At 44.8% G+C, this 21970-nt stretch overlaps 2 protein-coding genes across 8 annotated transcripts in view; one reads left to right on the top strand and one right to left on the bottom strand.

Moving 5' to 3' along the window:
• Positions 1-580: 580 nt before the first annotated feature.
• Positions 581-8444, top strand: TPPP3 (tubulin polymerization promoting protein family member 3). Of its 5 annotated transcripts, none has more exons than XM_068528842.1 (5): positions 581-700; positions 3010-3203; positions 3316-3469; positions 3585-3744; positions 7798-8444. In XM_068528842.1, exons 2-5 carry the CDS (start codon positions 3016-3018, stop codon positions 7806-7808), a joined length of 513 nt encoding a protein of 170 aa, XP_068384943.1. In that variant the 5' UTR covers positions 581-700; positions 3010-3015; the 3' UTR covers positions 7809-8444. The 5 variants fall into 5 exon arrangements, with proteins under 5 accessions (XP_068384943.1, XP_068384940.1, XP_068384941.1 ...); XM_068528839.1 differs by lacking the exon at positions 7798-8444 and adding an exon at positions 2720-2884 and having other exon boundaries at positions 3585-4136; XM_068528840.1 differs by lacking the exon at positions 7798-8444 and adding an exon at positions 2720-2884 and having other exon boundaries at positions 581-690; positions 3585-4136.
• The window catches only part of LRRC36 (leucine rich repeat containing 36), a 32686-nt gene continuing 18960 nt past the window's right edge, over positions 8245-21970 (bottom strand). The window contains exons 5-12 of one of the 3 annotated variants that reach the window (XM_068528835.1): positions 21016-21456; positions 17762-18051; positions 16598-16654; positions 14901-15066; positions 13460-13605; positions 12541-12664; positions 9844-9958; positions 8245-8546 (exon numbers count right to left, since the gene is read on the bottom strand). In XM_068528835.1, coding sequence (XP_068384936.1) covers positions 8321-8546; positions 9844-9958; positions 12541-12664; positions 13460-13605; positions 14901-15066; positions 16598-16654; positions 17762-18051; positions 21016-21456 — 1565 coding nt within the window. In that variant the 3' untranslated portion in view covers positions 8245-8320. The remainder of the gene's footprint in view (positions 8547-9843; positions 9959-12540; positions 12665-13459; positions 13606-14900; positions 15067-16597; positions 16655-17761; positions 18052-21015; positions 21457-21970) is intronic. The other 2 variants (XM_068528837.1, XM_068528836.1) reach the window with 2 other exon arrangements.

Raw genomic sequence — 21970 nt, forward strand, 5'->3', positions numbered from 1 at the left:
CCAGGAAGTCCAGGAGCTTTTCCCTAGCCGCGGGAGAGAGGTCGGTGTACCAGGATTTTGGGGCTGGCACTCGTGATTCGTTCACTGTCCCCTCCCGCCCCCAGTGACCCGGAGTTGTGACCTGGGATGCCACACGTTCATTGGAGAGCTGTGGTCTTGAGCCAGCTCTAGACCCCACTGTCACTAAGGGAAGGGACCTTCCCACTCCTCTGCACGCCCCTCCCCCCGCCCCCCGCCAAAGGCCTTCGGTTGCTGCTCTGGGAAGTTGGATCTCCCCTGGAGGCGGGCATCTGCTTTGAACTTCGGGCGGAGCCCAGGATGCGGGCCATCCGAGGACGTCCAGAATACAAAGGTCTGGTCACCCCAGCCACAGAGCTGCCCCGGGTGCAGCGGGATGAGACTATCGCAGCAGCTCCGCCCCCGCAGAGCGCGGAGAGGGCGGGGTCGGGTAGGTGGAGCCAGCGTGACCTTGGTCACTCTCCCGCCGAGACAGCCCCGGGGGTGGGACTCGCCGTCTCTATGGAGACCGAGAAACAAGGGAATAATACGGCGGAACCGCCCGGCCTGCAGTCCCGCCCCAGAGCCGGCAGGGAGCAGAGCTGCGGAGCCGCCTAGTCTCCTGCGTCCATCGGTCCATTCTTGCGTCCTTCTTTCTGTCCATCGAACGTGCACTGCAGGAGCAGCCACGAGGTAGAAGCCGGTAGGAGACCCCGGCGCCGACCACTCTAATCAATATCCTGCACGATAAGAAGGGGGTGGGGTGGGAGCGGCCTGGGGGGGGGGTCCCAACCCTGGATGGTACCGAGTTGAGGACACGAGCTGAGCGGTCCTGCGCTGGGCCCAAACGTTCCACCCCCACCCCCAACTCCTTGCTGATTGATTACTCCAGCTGTCCCAGCAGGAGCGAGCGTGGCCTGCAGACCCCTGGGACCGGGGCCTGTGACTTGGCACCACCTGATCAGCCTGAAATTACCAAGAATCCATCTTCTCACGGACAGGAGTGAGCACAGGTGCAGGGTCCTGCTAGGCCCCTGGAACAAGCATCCTGTGGCACTCAAGCTCCCCCAGACTTTACCCTTGGTGAACAAAGTGCGGGTCTCCTTCAGATTGCTGGTGGGAGATTGCAGTGTAGGGAGAGGGAAGGAGAGTGCTGTTTGAAAGGGATTCTGGACCCACCGAGTTGCTGCAATGTAGGAGCTGTTGGTGAGCCCAGTTCCAGAAACTGCAATTTAGGGATGGGTGAGTGTGGTGACCCGGGGAGGGTTTTCAGTGTTAAGGCCAGTGGTAGTGGAAGGGGGGTAGGCAGGCAGGCAGGCTCCAGGCTGTGGTCACTGGAGGCTCTATTATAAAAGGGAGAGGTGGAAGATGGTTGCTGAGGACACAACTGAGGGTGTGGTCAGGGGCTGCATATGTATGGAGAGAGGGTGAGTTGTGAGGCTCTGGTTAGGGGTCTCAGTAAGGCCTGTGGGTGTGTGGACGGGGGACCCAGTCCCAGGGCTTCCCGTGTATGGATGGAAGTGGCTGCAGTGCAGGGCTGAGGGTGTGGTCAGGGAGGCCTCAGTACCAGGCTGTGTTACATGGAGGGAGTGTCAGTGCAGAGCTGAGGGTGTGGTCGGGGACTGCAGTGGGTGCTGTGGGCAAGTGTGGGGAAGACCCTTTAGTGCAGGGCTGAGGGTATTATTGGGGGGCCTCAGTACAGGGCTGTTAGTATATGTGTGGGGCGTGCATGCTGAGGGAATGGCCTGGGCCCTTAGTCCCAGGGCTGTGGGTGTGGTCAGGGGACTGCAGTAAGGGGTGTGAGGGGCACTTCATTGCAGGGCTGGTGTGGTCAGGGAGGTCTGGGTACCAGGTTAAGGGGTGTGGTCAGTGGGACTAAGGCCGAGGGTATGGAGGGCCAGGGCTAAGTGCACACAGCTGTGAGAGTGTGGACTAGTGTGGTGGTGCTCAGGGTGTGGCCAGGAGGCCTCCAGAGAGGGCTGAAGGTGTAGACATTGGGGAAGTGTGCTTCAGCGCAGAGCGTAGGTGTGAGGATTACAGGGCCAAGGCCACAGTCTCACTTGCCATCATGCCTCTAGGGGCTCATAACTCTACAACCCCCACTCAGGCTAGCCCCTCAATCTCCTGCTCCTCCTAAACTCCACAAATTGGGACGTTACAGCCCCAATGGCTGGAAAGGGGCCAGGAAGCCACGGTTGTGCCCCAGGTGCTGGGAGTGCTGATATGCCCCACCCGTGAGCCCATTCTCCAGCCCAGCCCAGCAGCACTGGGAGCTTCTCCCTGAGCTGCCCTGACACCCTCCTGCCCTTAGCAACATTCTCCAAGCAGTACCACCCTCCCTTAGCAACTGTCTCCAGGCTTCACAAACTGTGGCCAGGCCAGCCCCAAGTTCCCCTTCCCTCATGTTTTTGTTTAACAGCAAATAGTAACAAGGTCCCAGCTGGGCCAGCTGCACCCCTGCCTGTGCTCTGGCTCCCTTCTCAGCCTGGGCTGGGTCTTGCTGGGTCCTCATGACCCTGAGAGAGACACTGTCCTCACTAAATACCTGCCCAACCAGCAGCCTGGCCTGGTACTGACCCAGCCTGGCATGGAACTCCCAGGGAGGGGGCCCGCTCTGCCACCCTCACTTCCACCCAAGCAGGCCTTGTGCCAGGGCCAGACAAAGCCATGGCCCCAGCTGCTGCTCTCACAGTTTTTCTGGACAGTGCTACTCTGTTCCCAGCCTGGTGCGAGCATCATGATTTCATCTTCTGAACTCCACTCTGAGCCAGGCTGGCATTAAGTGACAGGACCTTTCCTCTCGGGGCTCTTCCTCACGGCTCTGGGGCCCAGTCAGACATTGAGTGCTGGCCCCTTTCTGCAGGCAGCTCCATCTCCAGCTCTGAGGGTATGTGGCAGAAGTGCCTGCAACTTCAACCTTGCAGGTTTTGAGGTAGAGGCAGTGATGCTCTGTGCCTTGGGGGGTGGGGGGGAGAGCTTGGCTAGGAGGTGACCAAGGTGGGTCCCTAACAGGGTGGCATGGCAGCGAGCACAGACGTGGCTGGGCTGGAGGAAAGCTTCCGCAAGTTTGCCATCCATGGTGATCCCAAGGCCAGTGGGCACGAGATGAATGGCAAGAACTGGGCCAAGCTGTGCAAGGACTGCAAGGTGGCTGATGGAAAGGCTGTGACAGGGACCGATGTCGACATCGTCTTCTCCAAAGTCAAGTGAGCCCCAGGCATTCCCTGCTTCTGATGTTCCTAGAAGGGGAATTGGGGGGCTGGAACCAGGGAGGATGTGGAGAAGGGGGAAAACTCATGATGTCCACATACCTGGCAGGGGGAAGTCTGCCCGGGTCATCAACTATGAGGAGTTCAAGAAGGCCCTAGAAGAGCTGGCACCCAAACGATTCAAGGGGAAGAGCAAGGAGGAGGCCTTTGATGCCATCTGCCAGCTGGTGGCAGGCAAGGAACCAGCCAATGTGGGTGTTACTGTAAGTGCCCTGATGGTCTCGGCTGGCCACTGAGGGGGGTATGGGGAATCTTGGCTGGGGTTGGAAGGGCTGGGCTCCCTAACCAGGTACCCCTGGGGGAACTCTGTCCAAACAGAAAGCAAAAACAGGGGGTGCTGTGGAACGGCTGACTGACACCAGCAAGTACACGGGCTCCCACAAGGAACGCTTCGATGAGAGCGGCAAGGGCAAGGGCATTGCTGGGCGGCAGGACATCCTGGATGACAGTGGCTATGTGAGTGCCTACAAGAATGCAGGTACCTATGATGCCAAGGTGAAGAAGTGAGGCCTGGGAAGGCCCCCCCTAGCACGGCTGCCCCTGCCAGAGGCTCAGGCCTGGGCCTAAGGGGCATGTGGAGCAAGAGAGCCCGGTCCCCTCCTTGCTGGATCTGCCGCCCAGCGCTTCCTGCCCAGCCCTATGGGGCCAGCCCACCAGACCTCTGACCCAGACTGCTCTGCATCCCCTTCCCCTTTTTCTTTCCTCCTCGACTTCTGTCTGTCTGGGGAGAGTCTGTGCCTATAGCCTCACCACCCCAACCTAGCCCCGGGCATGGCTAACCCCTGCCTGCTTGCCTCATATTTAAGCTGCTGCTCTGGCCAAGTGCTAATTCTTACCCGGACCTCAATAAAGCCACCTTTTGTACCAATATGGCCTGGTCAGGTATATGACAACAAGGGTAATGACATTCACACCCCACGACCCCTCAGTGTCATCAACCCCTTCCAAGTCGCACTCTGCTGATTCTTCCACTGGCAGCCCTGCCCAGAAAAAGACACACACCAGGCCCCTTCCATTAGCACAGAGCCAGGCTGAATGAGGATGCTCTACAGGGAAATCAAAAGCCTTTTACCTCAGCCCTGACCTAGAGTTCTGACATCATGGCTACCTTCCCGCAATTAGGGCCTCAGTCTTGGCCTCTCTGCTTTCACAGCAGGGGGGGCGATGAGACAGCAAACCCAGACTAGGCTAAGCATTGGTGGGGCCCAGTGCCAGGCCTCAACTCTAAGCTTGCTGACAGGCCTCCACTCCAGAGGGCTACCAAGGTGAGTCATGCTGGGCTGCATCTCAGAATATCAGAAAATGCAAGACAGCAGACAGTAGACAGTTCAACTCCCAATTTTATAGCTGAGGAAACTCAGGCCCAGAGAGTGAAGGGGCTTCCGCAGAATAGAGGCCAGAACCATGCCTCTTGCCTCCCTGGCCAGGCTGTTTCTAACACAGCAAGCCCCAACACTGATTTCCAAAAATGAGGCTGGATGGCCAGCGATAGAACTTGGCACCCAACATCAGCCTTTGACAGGTGAGCAGGGTGTCCAACAGTGAAGGGGCCTCTTCTTGCTGATTCCCTCCCATCTGTTCATCATCCCAGGTTGCAGGGCGGGGGGGGGGGGGGTCTCTCTCTGATCCTGAGAACTCCTGGGAGCTTTCAGATCAACCTTTTCTCCCCTCTGAGGTTCTCAATGTTAGGCCAGAGTTATTCCCAAGTCTAAGGCTTTGGGGCCAACTCTCCCTGCTTCCTGCTGACAAGTGGGCTGGATGGAACTTAGGGACTGCCCAGAGTCCCTAAGAGTGCTAGAAAAGGCTTAAAAGGCACACATTCACAAATATTTTTTCTTCACCCAGATAACAAAGCAAAGCAGCACAACTGTTTATTCCCTCTCCCTCGGGCTGTTCTAGGATGTTCTTGCCCCAGGTGGCCCCGGAGTCCCTTGAGCCCAAAGTCACTTGGAGCGAGGGTAAAGAGTGATAGTGTGGCTTGGAACAGAGACGCTGGGGGGGTGAGGTGAGAATTAGAGAGCAGAGATCATCACCTGGTCACAGCAGAGCCTTGCCTAATGGCTGACAGTTGTGGGATCCTCCTGACTCCGCTGACCTTGCATTGCTCAGGGAAGAGTTTCAGACAGCTCTACCTCTCCCACCAGCATACAGTAAGAGGAATACTTCCTCCAGCCCTGGGGAATTGGTTTAAATTGCAAGCTTACTTAAATTAGCATAATAGGAGAGAAACCCAAATCCTGCAAATTGGCCTGGTCCAGGTTATTAAGCTATTAAGCTGCAGGTGAGATTACCATCCAGTGCGTATGGGAGCAGCAGTTTGGCCCCTCCTATGATTGGCAGTGTGGCTTAGAGGAGCCCAGAGAGAGAACTGGCCGAGTCCCGAAACTCTACCTTGTAGGGGTAAAGCCCCCTCTTCTTTAAAAGGGGTTATGGAGCCTGAGGGAAATCAAGGCCCACCCGGAGCCAGGAAGACCCTTAGTCTAGCAGAATCTGGTTCATGGCAGGAACTGACCAAACAATGCCACTTCAGCCCTTCAGTTATCACTGCTCCATCTCCCCATAGCCTCCTCATGGTGGAAAGCTTTGGGTACCCTTGCTAGCAAAGCCAGTTGGGCAAGGAAGAGAAGTTAGGATCTGTGGGATGGAGCCATTAAAACCCTCTATGTATAGCTGGCGGGAAGGCCAAACCTCAGAGGGGTCCTGCCTCTCCTTTTGGAGAACTTCCCCAAGGACCTGTTTTCCATCCCAGCCTTGTTTCCTTCTTTCTCCTAAGAGTGCCAGGCCCAGGGTGAGGAATTCTTGTCCACTTATTTTCTACTTGCTTCAGGGGTCTTCCCCCACTCCATGTTGAGCCCACTTAGCCCCATAGGGCAACAACTCTTTGGCCCTTCCCTTGATGCCACCAATCCCAAGGGATTGACCAAGGGCCACACAGCGAAAATCAGAAACACAGCTGACCTCTGCACAAGTGGCCAGCAACCCTAGAGAGGGGCCTGGCCTAGGGTAGGACCAGCCACTTTCAGTGACAATAGAAAATAGAGTGGAAGGTGACTTAGTCTGGGTCAGGCTCTTTGCTCCTCCTTAGAGGTACCCTGAATAGGTTCTGGGCTAGCATTCTCAGATGTTCATAGGAGAAGGAAGGGAGGGCTGGGTTGTAGAAAGAAGTCCGTTATCCCTGCCCCCACCTCCCCTAGCCCCCATCGGCTGTCCAGTAAGTTGGCCTGTGCACTGGGCTGGGACGGTGAAATATGACAACACAGGGCTGTAAGGCTACTAGCTAAGGCTACCCTACCCTACCTGGGCAAGGCTTAGGCTCTTTGGAGACCTCTCAATGGGTCCAAGACAGGCCCAGGAAAGCGGGGAGGGGGGCTGTTCTTACTGACACTTCCAGAGAAAACGAGCTGACTCTAGCTCCCTCAGAGCCATGCAGCTCAAAGAAACATGGCTCCTCTGTGCATGCTCCTTTTGGGAACCTACCTAAAATTGAGAGATCTGTAGATTTTATTTATAACTTAGAGATGTGTGATCTTAGTTGTGATCTTCATGTCTCATTATTACAGCAATAGCTCTCCTTCCCTGCACAGCACCTGGGTCAGGGGAGCAAATAAGTGTCTAATCTTTCCACCTGCCTCTCTCTCTGACATGACCCTGAAGATGAAGAGAAGTACAATATGACATTAGGTTGACAGTCCTTTGCCCTCTACAGCTCTCTGGCAACATTAGCTACTTGTGCAACCTTGAGGTAGAGACATACCTAGAGCCACTTGCATTATCTTTTCCCATTGATGCCTAATCAATCAGGATTAAAGAAAAGATTGATCCTCAGTCTGAAATACAAGGTACTGACATGTAAAGTGGATGCTGAGCCCAAAGCTAACTTTCAGAAGCCACACCTCTGGTCTAGACTGCACCAGCCTTCTCTCTCATCTCTCTAGCTCCTCTCTGGTCCACTCCACATGGCCGGAGGTCAATCCACTCTTCTTATAGAGAAAGCTTCTCAAACACCAATCTATTGAATACTACCCATCTGCCTTCCCAATCTAAAATATTTAGGGAGCTGTGCAACCTAGCTCCTGTGTATCTCCTCTCAGGCCCTCCATTCCCTGAATGAACCATGTTCCTTCCCATTTCATGGCCTTTGCTTATGCTATTTCTCTCTGCAGCTCTCCCCACTGCCTCTGCCCTGAGTCCTATGCTTTGCCTGGTGACCTCCTATTCAATTCTTCAGGTCTTGGTTAAAAGATCATTTCTTTAGGGGACATTTTCCTGATATCACACCTCCCTCCCAGGCTAGGACAGGTCCCCCAGTTATATACTGTCATGGCACCATGACCTACATCTTCCCTGCCCGGTGATCCCTCTGGGGGCCCCAGACTCTCCTACTCTGTACTCTTGGCCTAGGAGGCTCTGCACCCCCTCTACCTGGTACCATTGTACTCATTCCGCCAAGCTTCCACTCAAACAAGTCCTCACTGATGCCTTCTCCAATTCTCCAGAGTAGGAATTACCTACTCTCTGTCTGTCTTTCCAGGATCTCTCTAGGCTTTTATTTAGGCCTGTTTGGTACCAATGGCAAGCTTTGAGCTCCATCACACAACTAAACTGTTGGCTGCTCCAGGAAGACACCGGACCTTGTCACCTTTTCACTATGGTGGGAGAAAACCCAAAACACGTTTGATGAACTGATCAATAGAGGTTCTCCAAAATTTCTGCTAACACAAAACATACCTGGCCATGGATGTTCTTTTTAAACTTCCTACTACACAGTTTCAACTGACACTTGGGAAAAATGTCTAGTGTTATTTTCTTTTTGACATTTTCAGCCAAACGTTTCTATGTGATATGATGCCTAGGACTAAGTGCCAACTATTTATGTGGTCAGAAGGAAAGAACGACTTGATGGGAGGAGATAAAAAGAAATAAAAAGGACCAACATAGTATAATTAAAATAAGATTTTTTTCTTAATCTTGAGAGTGAATACCACCATACTAGTGGCAATAACACTGAGAGCCCCCTGGGGCTGAGAGGGAAGCTGCAAAGAAGGTGTGCAGTGCTAGCTCCATAGACTAGGCTCTGGGACAGAGTCTGAAACACTCTGTATTAGATACTGACCCGTATCATGTGCCACTGGTGAGGAGGAAGACAGCGTGCTTTTCCCAAAGGGCGATGATCTCCCCAAATGATGACTCTTCTCAGGAGGCAGGAGTGCTTTCCCAGAATAACCTTTTTGCTCTTTAGTCAGCTGCTGCAGCAGATACTCATTAGTTACCACCAGGGATCTGAGGCATGGGGAAAAAAGACAGTCATGAAGTCATAAAAGCAAAGTAGTTGCCATTCTGACCTGAAATGTTTGCTAAAGATAAATGTAAAAAAAAAATAAATAAAAATAAAAAAATAAATGTAAAATGAAGTAACATCTTTAAATAGAAAGAACTGTCTGATTTATGAGTTGGTTATTTTAAAAGCAGGCGGACAGTTTATTTATTCATTGCAGTTCTGTTTATGTTCCAGACTGACTGTAGCAATAACATAGTTCACATTTTATATAGTGATTGTTCTGTTCTTTCCAAAGCACTTTCATGATGAAGTAAGTAGACGCACTGGGAGACTGGCACCTGACCAGGCCTCCAATTTCTAACCCCAAATCTTAATTTCTACTTCTTCTAATCTGTCCTGCCTCTGCAATTAAACTAATGGTGCTAGTCATGACTGTATTCTTGGACTCTGTATTACCATGTAATGTTGGAAGCTATCAGAGACTGCCCCTCCCCGCCAAAAAAGATGCATGCACAATGTTATTCACTGCAGCACTATCTGCAACAACAAGATACTGTAATGTCCATCAGTAGAGGACTAATTAAATACACACACAGTGGAGTCCTATGCATGTATAAAAAGGAGTGAGAACTAACTCTATACACCACTGTGAAATGATTTCTAGATAAAATGTTAAAGCAACATTATGCCTCTTTTTATATAATAGAGGGGGAATACAAATACACACCCACACCTGCAATGGAAGGCTGGTGGGAAGGAAGGAAAGGATAGAGGAGACAGATAAGGAAGCTAGATTTGTCTGAATTTATCTGATTTTGTGGATCTGACTTTGGGACCATGTAAGTTTTACATTAATTATACACAAGATTAAATCAAAATAATAAAAATATTCCCTATGAATCAAACAAAATGAAATGAATTGAACCTGTATATTGAATTGATGGTTTAACAACACACAGAAGAATTATTTCAAGTTACTCTAAAATATAGCATCACTAAAGATATATATCTTAATGTTCTCAAAGTGTGGTCCCCAGGCCAGAAGCAAGAGCATCACCTGGAAACTTACTAGAAGTGCAAATTCTCAGTTCCCAGCCCAGATCTGCTGAATCAGAAACTGGTATGTTCTGGAAAGCAGTATTTTGATCCCTGAGCAAACTGGCCTGGATCCAGGTGGTTTGCACACAGAATAGAGTTAATTTGAAAAGTATATAGATATTAACTTGCCAAGTAAAACAAAGGAGATAAAGGAAAGTAAATATCTGCTTCCAGAAGTCAGCTAGATGGACCCAGTCCTACCTCTGACTTTCGTGGAGAAGGGCCACTGTCTCCTCCAGCTTTTTCAGCTGGGCAAGCTCCTGGTTCAGGCAAGCCACCTGCATGTTCAGCTGTTGGTTTTTGCGCAGAAGATCATCTACAAAGGTTACAGTAGCCAGGGGTGAGAGGATTCCAAGCGGCTAGTCTTTGAGCAGAGCTTGAGTGATCAGGGAGACATCTTGAAGAGTTGGGGGCCCCACTGCACCTACCTCCACACTCCATTCACCATTCCCTCCCTTGGAGACAGCAGATATAGTGGCAAGAATACAGGGTTTCACAACAGACATATCTGAATTAAAATTCAACCACTTAATCTTGCACGTTAGTTCATTTTTGTGAGTTTCACTACAGCTAGTAACCCTGCCGGGTAGCACTGTTACAAGGAGTCAGTGAGACATCTGCGCTCACATAGCATAGGCAGTCAACAAATATTTGGTCTCCTTGTATTATCCATTTTAGTTCATGGAATGTATGTCCTTCACTCTGTATGGAATATGTGAAAACATCTAGAACTGTGTCAGCCACATGACAATAGCTCAATGAGTGCTTTCAGAAACTGGCTTTGTGGCCAAGGCATTCATATCTAGCTTTCCAAATATGTTGCCACTGCCTGCAATAATAAGGTAGGTAAAAGCACAGGAACTCTGGTCCTAAGCAAGTCAGTCTTCTAGAACAGTACTTAAACTTTAATATGCTTACAAATCACCTGGGGATCTTTTTAGAAAACAGATTCTGATTCAGTAGGTCTGAGGTGAGGCCAGATTTTCTATAGGTCTGACAAGCTCCCAGGTGATGCTAATGTTGTGATGTGTGGCTCACATTTTGAGTAGCAAGGTTCTGGAAGGTGGAAATCAGGGCTGCAACAGCTATATTTATCACCAGTAATCCAAAATAGAGAACTGGGTCTCATGGCTGATTGAAAATAGGTATCTAGGGCTTCCCTGGTGGCGCAGTGGTTAAGAATCCGCCTGTCAATGCAGGGGACACGGGTTCGAGCCCTGGTCTGGGAAGATCCCACATGCCGCGGAGCAACTAAGCCCGTGCGCCACAACTACTGAGCCTGTGCTCTAGAGCCTGCGAGCCACAACTACTGAAGCCCGCGTGCCTAGAGCCCGTGCTCTGCAACATGAGAAGCCACTGCAATGATAAGTCTGCACACCGCAACGAAGAGTAGCCCCTGTTCGCCACAACTAGAGAAAAGCCTGCACGCAGCAACGGACACCCAATGCAGCCAAAAATAAATAAAATAAATAAATTTATTAAAAAAAAAGAAAATAGGTATCTAGTGAATAAACACCTATTTATTTTCAGTGCAGGTAAGTGGAGAATGATGTCTTGATTATTCAGGCTTATGAATATCAGATAGTGATGAGATTCAACTCTGGAAATTCAATGCTGATTTCCAAATCAAATTCCTCATTCAAATCCAAATACCCATAATGTTTGTTTGTGGGTGCTGAGCTAGAAGCTTAAAGTCGAGGTAGACTTTATCTACCTAAACTATACTAATAATAAAGTAGTACAAATCAAGAATTCAATGGGATATTATTTTTCACTTATCATAATGGCAAAAAAATATAATACCCAGTGCTGGCAAGGGTGAAATGAAAAGGCATTCAAATACATACTTACTGCCGATATGAGTGTAAACTGAAACCATCTTTCTTGGGAATGATTTGGCAATGTGTAACAAAAACCTCAAAAATGTCCACATCTTTTGACCCACTAATTCTACTTCTGGGAATGTCTGCTAGGAAAATAGTCTAACATGTAAACAAAGATTTATATACACAGATATTAATAGCTGCATTATTTATCACAGCATAAATATTAGGACTCTCAGCTCCATCAGAAGAGAAGAAAGAGAATCTTAGAGAAGCATTTTCACTCTAGGATCTTTTCTTCTATTTCAGGTCTTTCGAATGTTTGGAAATTCTTAGAATTAGAATTATTTTTAATATAAAAATGGCAGCTTTATTTATAATAGCTAACATTAAAAACAACTATATAGAGGACTGAATAGAGAAATATGGTATATTCATGTAACGTTATAGGAAATGCCTGTGCTATTAAATTAATAACATTAGGTTGTAGAAATCAGATTGCCTAGGGTAGAGAGTAGCGGGAACTGAGTGCACAAGGGTCAAACTTTCTAGAGTACAGAAGTGTTCTGTATTTTGATGGGGATGGAGTTAAATGAATATATATATCTGTCAAAACTCGTCAAACTTAAAATGTGTGTATTTTGTTGTACATAAATTAGTTTTTAAAAATCAAGACACAAATTTTAATTCTGAGTTAAATATATGTATAGGCATATGGTGAAAGAAAATATACCAAAAACACTAATTGTAGTTATTTCTGGGTAGTGAGATTATATTTTCCTTATATTTTTCAAACTTTCTGTAAAGAACAAGATCTTCTGCTATAATCAGAAAAAACAAGTGTCTTTCTCAAAAATAATGACAATAATAACACATTTGTAAATGCTTTACACTGATAAAAGAGTAAACTCTTTTACTCTGGTAACTCAAGTCACCTGCATTACAACTCTGAGGCTAGATGGTTGTTTCCATTTAGGAAGCCATGTGAGCTCTGGATGACGAAGCTTATTAAACGGGCCATCTATAAACAAACGGTTGTCTTGGGATGCACCACACATTGCTTTCCTGAACTTACCGTAAGTGTGGGACTGGTGCCCACTCACAATTGAGGTGGTAGCACCTTCCTCCAATTGCTGGATTTTTTCTGACAAAATGAGGTTTTCCTCCAGCACTCTGACCAGTTTTTGCTTCAAACTTTCCTTTAGATTAGAAAACAAAATACAAACACATTAAGAATCTGAAATTCTGAGGAGTGCTTTTAGAAAACTGAAACAATCTTTCCTCTGTTTAGTGATAAACTGAATGGAGGTCAGCATCTCTCTTTCTCACTAGAATTTTAATTCATTGGTAAGCATAGCTCAAGTGCAGCAAACAAATTTATCACATGCAATTGCAATCTTTCCTGTGAGTTATCCACTACTCTCGCAGAACAAGTGGTTGTTTTGACAAGTGGCCAGCATCTGAGCCACCTATCTAAAGTTTCTAGAAACTAATCTTGATGCCTGAAAATCCTCTAATGTTAAGAAAAGGGGGGAAAAAAAAGCCTAAGAATATGAGTCCCTTCTTTCCCTCCCAGAGCCAGCAGCCTAACACTCTAGGAATGGCCCCTGGTTTAGGGCTCTCCATCAGAAGGGAGGAAAGATAATCCCAGAGACATCTAACTTCCCTCATCTGAATCAAACCATAACCTTCAAGAACATGGTCCTAAATGTTTTCACTCTAGGGCCTTTTTTTTTTCTTTTTCCATTTCAAGTCTTTCCTTAGAATTTTTGGATTAGGGCTAGGATTAGGGAGTCATCCCTGCAAAATCTCCAAGCTGTCCCTGCAAGTTTTGTGTTCCAGATATGCACAGACTGACTTTTCTATATTTCAGTTCAGAAACATCTAGGTGCTCATGGTGATGATGTTCTTTATGGCACAGACGTGTTCTAGTCTTGCTGCCCCATCCTTTTCTAGTAAAGGAAGAGTAGGAAAAGAAGACGAGAGCAGAATACCATGTCATTAGGGACCAGCTGCCCCGTCTCCTTCAGTTCCATCTCCCTCTTGTGGAAGGCTTTTGATGTATCTTCAGGATGTGAGCGACACCACTGCTGAGAAGGAGCAGGGACTACCAAAGTCAGAAGCAGATCTCGGGCAGGACCTGCCAAAAATTCAGGTTGGGCACACAGGCCAATCTTAAAAGCTGAAGCACAGAATTCCTAGTCAATAACTACCAGCTCTGTAGGACAAATAGGGTAATCTAATATCTCCTTTTTTCAAGAATTTAGTAAGTGGCTGTAAGAGATGTTTCATGACGGAGATAAAAAATTATGGGCTTCCCTGGTGGCACAGTGGTTAAGAATCCGCCTGCCAATGCAGGGGACAAGGGTTCAAGCCTTGGTCCGGGAAGTTCCCACATGCCGTGGAGCAGCGAAGCCCGTGCGCCACAACTACTGAGCCTGCGCTCTAGAGCCCGCGAGCCACAACTACTGAAGCCCACGTGCCTAGAGCCCGTGCTCTGCAACAAAAGAAGCCACCGTAATGAGAAGCCCATGCACCGCAACGAAGAGTAGCCCCCGCTCACCACAACTAGAGAAAGCCTGCGCACAGCAACGAAGACCCAGCGCAGCCAAAAATAAATAAATAAAAGAAATTAAAAAAAAAAAAGAAAAAAAGAAAAGTTAAACCCAAACAACTTTAAAGTTTCTAGTTCTTACTTAAACTTTTACCACCACCAACAGCTCCTTGAATTCTTCTTCCATTAAACAACAAATAAACACATGGGGACAATATTTGCAAAACTGTTTTCCCCCAATTTCCTAAAAAAGAAGCCCTAAAAAAGAGTCCACGTCATCTAGTCATTGGAGTTTTTTGAATCATATTTTTCGAATCGAATATTTCAACAGGCATCTCAGAACTCTAATGATCAAACCCAATTTCTGTTGTATTTATTGTTGGCACTTTCCCAAGGATCATAAAATCCTTTTGTAATCATTAACATGACCATGCTCTATTTTATATCTCATCACTCAAAGACTGTCAAGAAAAAGTTACAGGAGGAACAAGACAATTGGTACACGAGGGAAGGGTGCTGATAAAAACAAACAGGGAAGGGAATTCCCTAGAGGTCCAGTGGTTAGGACTCGGTGCTTTCACTGCTGTGGGCCCGGGGTTCAATCCCTGGTAGGGGAACTAAGATCCTGCAAGCTGCTCTGTGCAGCCAAAAACAAACAAACAAGCAAGTAAACAAACAAACAACAGGTTAGAAGAAGATTATAAGAAAAATGCAGGTTTGTCAATCACTGTGTGGCTGAGAAATTTTGGTAAGTGATCATAAGAACAATTTTCCCTGCAAGTTAAGGGGACTGAGTGGCTTTTATCAGAACATAGAGCAGAAACACAAAGCAGAAGCAAGGTCTGAGCCTTTCTCCAGGAACTGAGAATGCACTCACTTACCCAGAAACTTCTTGTTGAGGAGGAGGGAGCCGGAACCGTTCCAGTGCTTATCCACAAGCTCCAGGAGCTGTCTGAGGACAGTGGCCACATGGGATGTTCTGGCAGAGATCGGGGGACTGTGGTTTCCTGGCAAACCATGCAAACTGCCCAGGTCACTAGAGAGAGGCTCAAGAAAAAAACCAAAAAACCCAACCATTTGTCATTCTAACACAACAAGGGAAGTAAAAATCCAGACATTTAAAGTGTTAACATTAAAAAAAGAAAAAAGAAAAAAAGAAAGTTGGTTTCATCTTTCAGTTTGGATTTGAATAGAATATTAATGTCCAAGGCAAATACAATAATATATACAAGGATAATTTCAAAGGTAACAGTATCTTCTATCATAATTTTCTGTAGAGATTTTCAGAAGAAAACAAAAAATGTTTTAACACCTATGTCTATGGCTCAATGTATTATGTTATGTAATATGGAAAGATTAAACTGCAGAACATTTTTTAAGGTATTATATATCATAAAATAAAATGGGGAGTAATTTAATAAAAGTTATAACTCATAAGCTTATATTTAGTATATTAATATATAATAAACATAAATATCTTATAACATTTTAAATGTTATGTTAAATGTTATTGTTGGACCCAGTACTAAAGATACTTTTTATTCAGTAAGAATCTTATGTATATAGATGTATAGGTAGAGCTCTCCAATGAAACTCCCAATTGTTTATTCATTCAGATATGATGTATATGTCTATTTATTTAGTCATGTCTGAATGCATAAAAAACAATTGGGAATTTTACTGGACAGATCAATCTACAAATCTTTTCTGTAGGGTCTCAAGGGACTTCAAGAAAGCTGTTATAGATTAAAAACAGCCAAATTATTTCTCAATCTTTGGCTCTTTTGATATTAAAAATATAGATGATTAATTAGATAATGCTGTCATATATGACAACTGTGAAGCAGAACACCAGACAGTGATACCTATGACTTGAGTCACACAGGTGGCCTATGATTAATAAGGAAAAGCATTACAAATGGGATAAACATTTATTCAACAGATCTGTACTGAACACTGATCATGTGCATGGAGAGTTCTACATAAGGACTGTGAACATATGAAGAAGTAAAAGATGAGGTCCTTAAGAAGTTAACAGCCTGATTAGGAAGAAAAGTCAGAGAAAAACTGGTTACACTACAAGCCCACTTTAGAGGATCTTTGTCAAAAATGGATATTTACTGTCATTGGTTTTTCATGTATTGGTAATTCTGTGTGCGCATCATGGAACAACTTAGAAACACATACATGCCTTTACGTATTTTCTTTCATTTATCACAATGCGGTGAGAGCGGGGGATAATTTTTTTTATGAACTTTGGAATAATTTTGTTCCTTTTAATTTTCAGCAAATTAAAAGCTGAAACTTCTTAAATGCTCTTCTGATTTATACCTTTCTAGAAACTGAACAGTGTATTTCTTTTATATTTATATTCAAACAGCTCTTTTACAACTTTTCATATAAAGAAATATAGTATCTAACAGGAAAAAAGAAATGGGAATTTTTAAGATAGTCCAGAAAAGTGCATTGAGATTTTAATTGCTGTTTTAACAATCCTATCACATGAAATAGAGGTGAAAAAATCTCCTAGAACACGTCTTATTAATAAAGCACCCAAATATCCTAAGTGTTGCTGTACCTTCGCCCCAAATACATTAACACCAGTGCTCTTGTCTGGAAAAATAGGCATCAGTGGCTGAAAATGGAAAACAAAAAAGGACCAAAAAGTCAAAAAAGTATTACAAGACTGCCCCCTTTGGTGCACAAAAATTACAACCACCTCCAAAGTTTTGAAAACTGAATAGAAAGTATTTAAAGGGTAAAAAAAACAACCAACGAAACAACAATAAAACCCCCTTATAAACCCATGTCAATGTGCAAAAAGATTTCCATCAACTGAAAAATAAGTGACTAGAAATAGTTGTTTTTGACCAAATCCCCTGCTTTCTCACAAGGCAGTAGTAAATGATTAAATGACAAATGATTCGTATGACAAAGATTATGGGTTCAAGGGAAGAGAATGCCCCAAGAGCTATAATTCTTTTAACTAATGAGAAGAAAGCTTCATGATGGAAGTAGGGCCTGGAGAAAAATTAATATTCAAACAGATGAGAGGAGAGAAGAAGGCATTCTCCATGGAGGGATGTATGCAACGGCAGCAACAAAACTTAGTTACTAAGTAAGAACAACACTAACTATCATACTACAATTTTATGGAATGAATTATATTGTATATGTGGGAATGGTTCTTGATTTGTTGTTCATTCTCTGAACCAACTCTCAGCTAAAAATCTCTTGGATAATCTAATTCATCTTGGAAAAAAATTGGAATAATTTAAATTTCTAGACAGGAAAGCAATGCTTTTAGAAGAAATATCCCAAGCAAGTTAGTGATTTGTGGCCAAAGCAAATGTGTAAACATGATAAGATTATAAACATCAATGCTACAGAGATCACTCTTCAGCCAACCCTGAGCCCCCGGCAACTTCTGCGTTCCTTCCTGTGGTAAACTCTGTCTACCACTTCTTATTATCAAAGTACTTCTCCACCATGTTTATGCTTTGGAAGTAGATTAGGGACCCTGCTCCCTGTGACAGAAATGAGGAAATGCTGCAGAAGGGGAATGACTTTCCCAAGGGCAAAAGAATCACAGGCTTTGGCCTGGCAGTATTACCCACTGGCCTCTGAAAATCCCTTTGAATTTCTACCACTTTTCATCCGAACCACCACCACCAAAACAGAATCCCATTCTGCTCTTGGACCTGATGTGCTTTTGCACGAGCACAAACAAGCCAACACTTGCCTCGCTGCCTGTAGCATCTCTGAAACCATGTTTTGGATTCAGGGTGTCAAGGATATTTTCTTTCCGTTTGAATCCTCTTCTCAATGGGCTTAATGACCCCTTGGTCAAACTCTCTCTGTTTTCTGAAGTCCCAGTAGGCAACAGCAGTGTCCGCAGAGAGTCTCCCAGGATGGTGTTGTTTGGGAAAGAACCATGTACTGGTGTTAAATCGCCGAGGCTGGTGGATAATTTTTGCTCTACATTCACCAGCAGAGCAGGGTCACTGTTGAAATGGGTTGTGGCATACAGATCTGTGAAGGAAACAGGCCAGGAGATGAACCTGCTCTTCAACTCTCTCATGTCTTACTTCCATCCTTACCCTGTCTGGAGTCCAAGGGTCATAATGATCTCTCCCTAGTATATACCCTCAACTCTCTGGACCCTTTCTCTCTCCCTCCACCTGACAAAACCCCAACTCTGGTTAAATCCAACTGTGCACATACTCCAAGCCTACAGCAGAGCAGTGGGAAGTGACTGGAAAACAACATATATCTCTTTCCAACATCTTCACTTTAAATTCATAACCACTATCTTAACTGGGCCCGGCTATCCTAATACATTACTCTAATCAATTTACTCTTCTATTCTTTTTTTTTTAATTTTTATTTTATATTGGAGTATAGTTGATTAACAATGTTGTATTGGTTTCAGGTGTACAGCAAAATGATTCAGTTTTACATATACACGTATCTATTCTTTTTCAAATTCTTTTCCCATTTTTTAAAATGTTTATTTATTTATTTATTTGGCTGTGCTGGGTCTTAGTTGCAGCATGCAGGATCTTTAGTTGCGGCATGTGGGATCTAGTTCCCTGACCAGGGATTGAACCTGGGCCCCGTGCATTGGGAGCAAGGAGTCTTAGCCACTGTACCACCAGGGAAGTCCTACTCTTCTATTCTTTGAGATCACTATTTCACATCTCTCTTCTCCTCAAACTTCCAACACCTTCTCCCCCCTCCTCACTCTCAGTTGCTGATCTCTTTACTTCTCTGAGCAAAAGAGAGGCAATCTAAGAAAACATCTATGTGATCTAACCACTAAATCTACCAATTCCACCTGTATTTGTGTCTATAATTTCCCTCCCTTCCTTCTTGTAATAGATGAACTGTCTGTGCTTCTATCCAAGGCCAACCTCTCCACTGGTGGACTGGATTCCATCTCCTCTTGACCACTCCCCAATTTTTTTTCTTGTAATTGTCGCTTTTCTCTCCTGCATCATCAATTTTCCCTCTACTGGATCATTTCCACCATGATCTCCTTGATTCCATCCCCCTTCCAGCTACATTTCCATGTCTTTGCTCCCCTTCACTGCAAAACTCCTTGAAGGGGTCATATATATTCAGTAACTCTATCGCTTCTCCTTTGATTCTTTCTTGAACTCACCTCAACAAGGCTTTTATTAACAACGCATCTCCTGAAGCTGCTCACTAATGCGTTGCCAAATACCATGATCATTTCTCAGTCCCAGAAGTGTTAAAGACATCTGTTAAGGACATCTGACACTGTATTTATCACTCCCTCCTTCTTGAAACATATTCTTCACTTGGCTTCCTGGATACCACTCTCTCTTGGCTTTTTGTTTTTCTCCTACCTTAGTAGCTGCCTCTTTCTTGCTCTCCATGATGGTTTCTCTTCATCTACGAGATTTCTAATTGTTGGAGGACTCAGATTAGTCCTCAGATATCTTTTTTATCTATATTCACTCTCTTGGGGAGATCTCATCTAGTCTGTTTTAATGCCATCCACACACTTAATTCCCAGCCCCACCTTCTTCCCTGAACTCCAGACTAATATGTCTACTTATCAAATTGGCATCTCTGAGAAGTTTTAATAGGCACCTCAAACTTAAGCTGACTAAGACCAACTCTTGGTATCTATCCTAAAACCTGTTCCTCACACTGTTTTCCATCTGAGTAAAATGGTAACTTCATTCTTCCAGTTATTCAGACTTGAAAACTGGGAGTTATCCTTGACCTTCTTTCTCTCACACTTCATCCTCAATCCACCAAAAAATCATGGAGTGTTATCTTCAGAACATATTCAGAATCTATTTCTCACCACCTACACTGCTATCTCTCTAGTTCAAGCTACCAACATCTCTTATCCAGATTCTAATCTGTTAATTTTAAAAACTTCTATCCTTGCTCCCCATTGTCTATTCTCAACTCAGCAGCCAGAGTAATTCTTAAGTTAGATCATGTCACTCCTCTGCTACAAACTCTCCAACAGCTTCTGATCTCACTCAGAATAAATGTCTGGCTATCTGACTTCATCTATACTCTTTACCTAGCTCACTCTGCAGCAGCAGCCCTGGCCTACTCATTGTTCCTTGAACATGCCAAGCATGTTCCAGCCTCAGGAACTTTGCACTTACTATTTCCACTGTCTAAAATTTCTCCCCCCAGTTATCCACATGGCTCACACTCTTACTTCATTCAAGTCTCTACTTTTATGATATCTCACCTGAGAAGCTTACCCTGACCATTCTATCTAAAACATCACCTCCTCCATATTACTCTCTAATACGCTTATGTTACTTTTCTTCACAACACTTATCATAACCTGACATATATTTAAAACTTGTTTATCATCTGTCTTACCCTCTTTAAAATAGAAATTCCATGAAAGTAGGGACCTTTTTTATTATGTCAAAATATACATGGAATTTTATTTTTGTTTGCTACTTTATCTGCAGATAGAATAGTATCTGGCACATAGTTGGTATTCAATACATTTTGTTGAATAAATAAATAACTGAAGAGTGGTCTCTTACCCTTAAACTAGCTTTTTCTGAAAAAGTAACTCAGAATAGAAGTGACTGTGGCCAGAGAAGACTAGATGTAACTAGAAATATGTCCCAGGATGCTATCAATATTTAACTAAAATAACATATAGTTATGAAGTCTGCATTTCTATAAATTTTCTATATATTTTCTCTAATATATCTATCATGTTAAACTCATAACCTGCAGATTTCTCAAGGCTCTATGGACCACTGGTGACTTTACTTATTTATTTATTTATTTTCAGCTTGCAGGATCTTAGTTCCCCAACCAGGGATTGAACCCGCGCCCTAGGCAGTGAAAGCGCAGAGTCCTAACCACTGGACCGCCAGGGAATTCCCCAATCTAAGAAATATTAATTCCAAAATTTCCAGTTATACCACAATCTTCAGGCCTATGAAAGAGGTCTATAAACTAACAGGAAGCTATTACCTGAACTAAGCTTCAAAAGCCTTCCGGTGCTGGAGTCAGGGTTTGACAGAGAAGTCAGTAAGTCTCCGCAGGAATGGGATGTGGTGGCCTTCATGTTATTTGAAGGTTTTGTGCTATATTCTCGGTAGTTCCTGCTTCTCTGAGGCCTTTTACCAAGACTTCCATGCAGGGATGGATTTTGAGAATAATGATTATCATAATTTTCTAGACCAGCATCTGAAGGTAACTGATAGGGATGACTCTGTCTAGAATCACCCACATCCAGGCGTTTACCCAATGAGGCGTCATGGGTAAGCTGATAAGTATCAGGTTTTAGTATCAAGTCCTTTTCTGGAGAAGAACCTGAAGACTTGTTGTCCAAAAAAGATATTCGGTACCCTTCTCTAGCCATCTTCTCTGGGGTTCGAACTGTGGATTGATGAGGCGAGTAGCGTCTGAATTCTAACCATCACCAAGGGGGGAAAAAAACAAAAGACAATGAGAATTCTTCTTAGGGTATCCCTGTTCACTGGATATACCTCTGTCTACCAAAAAAAAGTTCTCAGGAAGAGATGGTTTATAATTTTTATAAATGGTAGCATAAAGTGATAAAAGGATTCCTACATGGAAAAACAAAACATGTTGGACATTGTGTAGACAGTAAAGAATCTGTAACATTCTGGAGATAAATTTCATGTCAACATAATCCTGTAGGAATTTCCTTCTAAAACTGTAGTGTCAGAGTTTTCTATATACGATTTCTACTATTTTGGTGCACCCCCACATGACAAAAGTTGTGATCTTAGGTATTCAGACAATAGTTGGTAGGTCTATGATTTCATAGACTCCTCACAATAAAGCTAAACTCACTCCTACCCCCAACCTCTACCCAGAGGATCTAGGTTCACACATAGGGAACCACTATCCTAAGCCAATTAAATGGCAGGAAATGCAAAACCTATGAAAATCCCTAATC

The sequence above is a fragment of the Eschrichtius robustus genome, chromosome 19 (genome assembly GCF_028021215.1).
Source record: "Eschrichtius robustus isolate mEscRob2 chromosome 19, mEscRob2.pri, whole genome shotgun sequence".
NCBI classification, from domain to species: Eukaryota; Metazoa; Chordata; class Mammalia; order Artiodactyla; family Eschrichtiidae; genus Eschrichtius; species Eschrichtius robustus.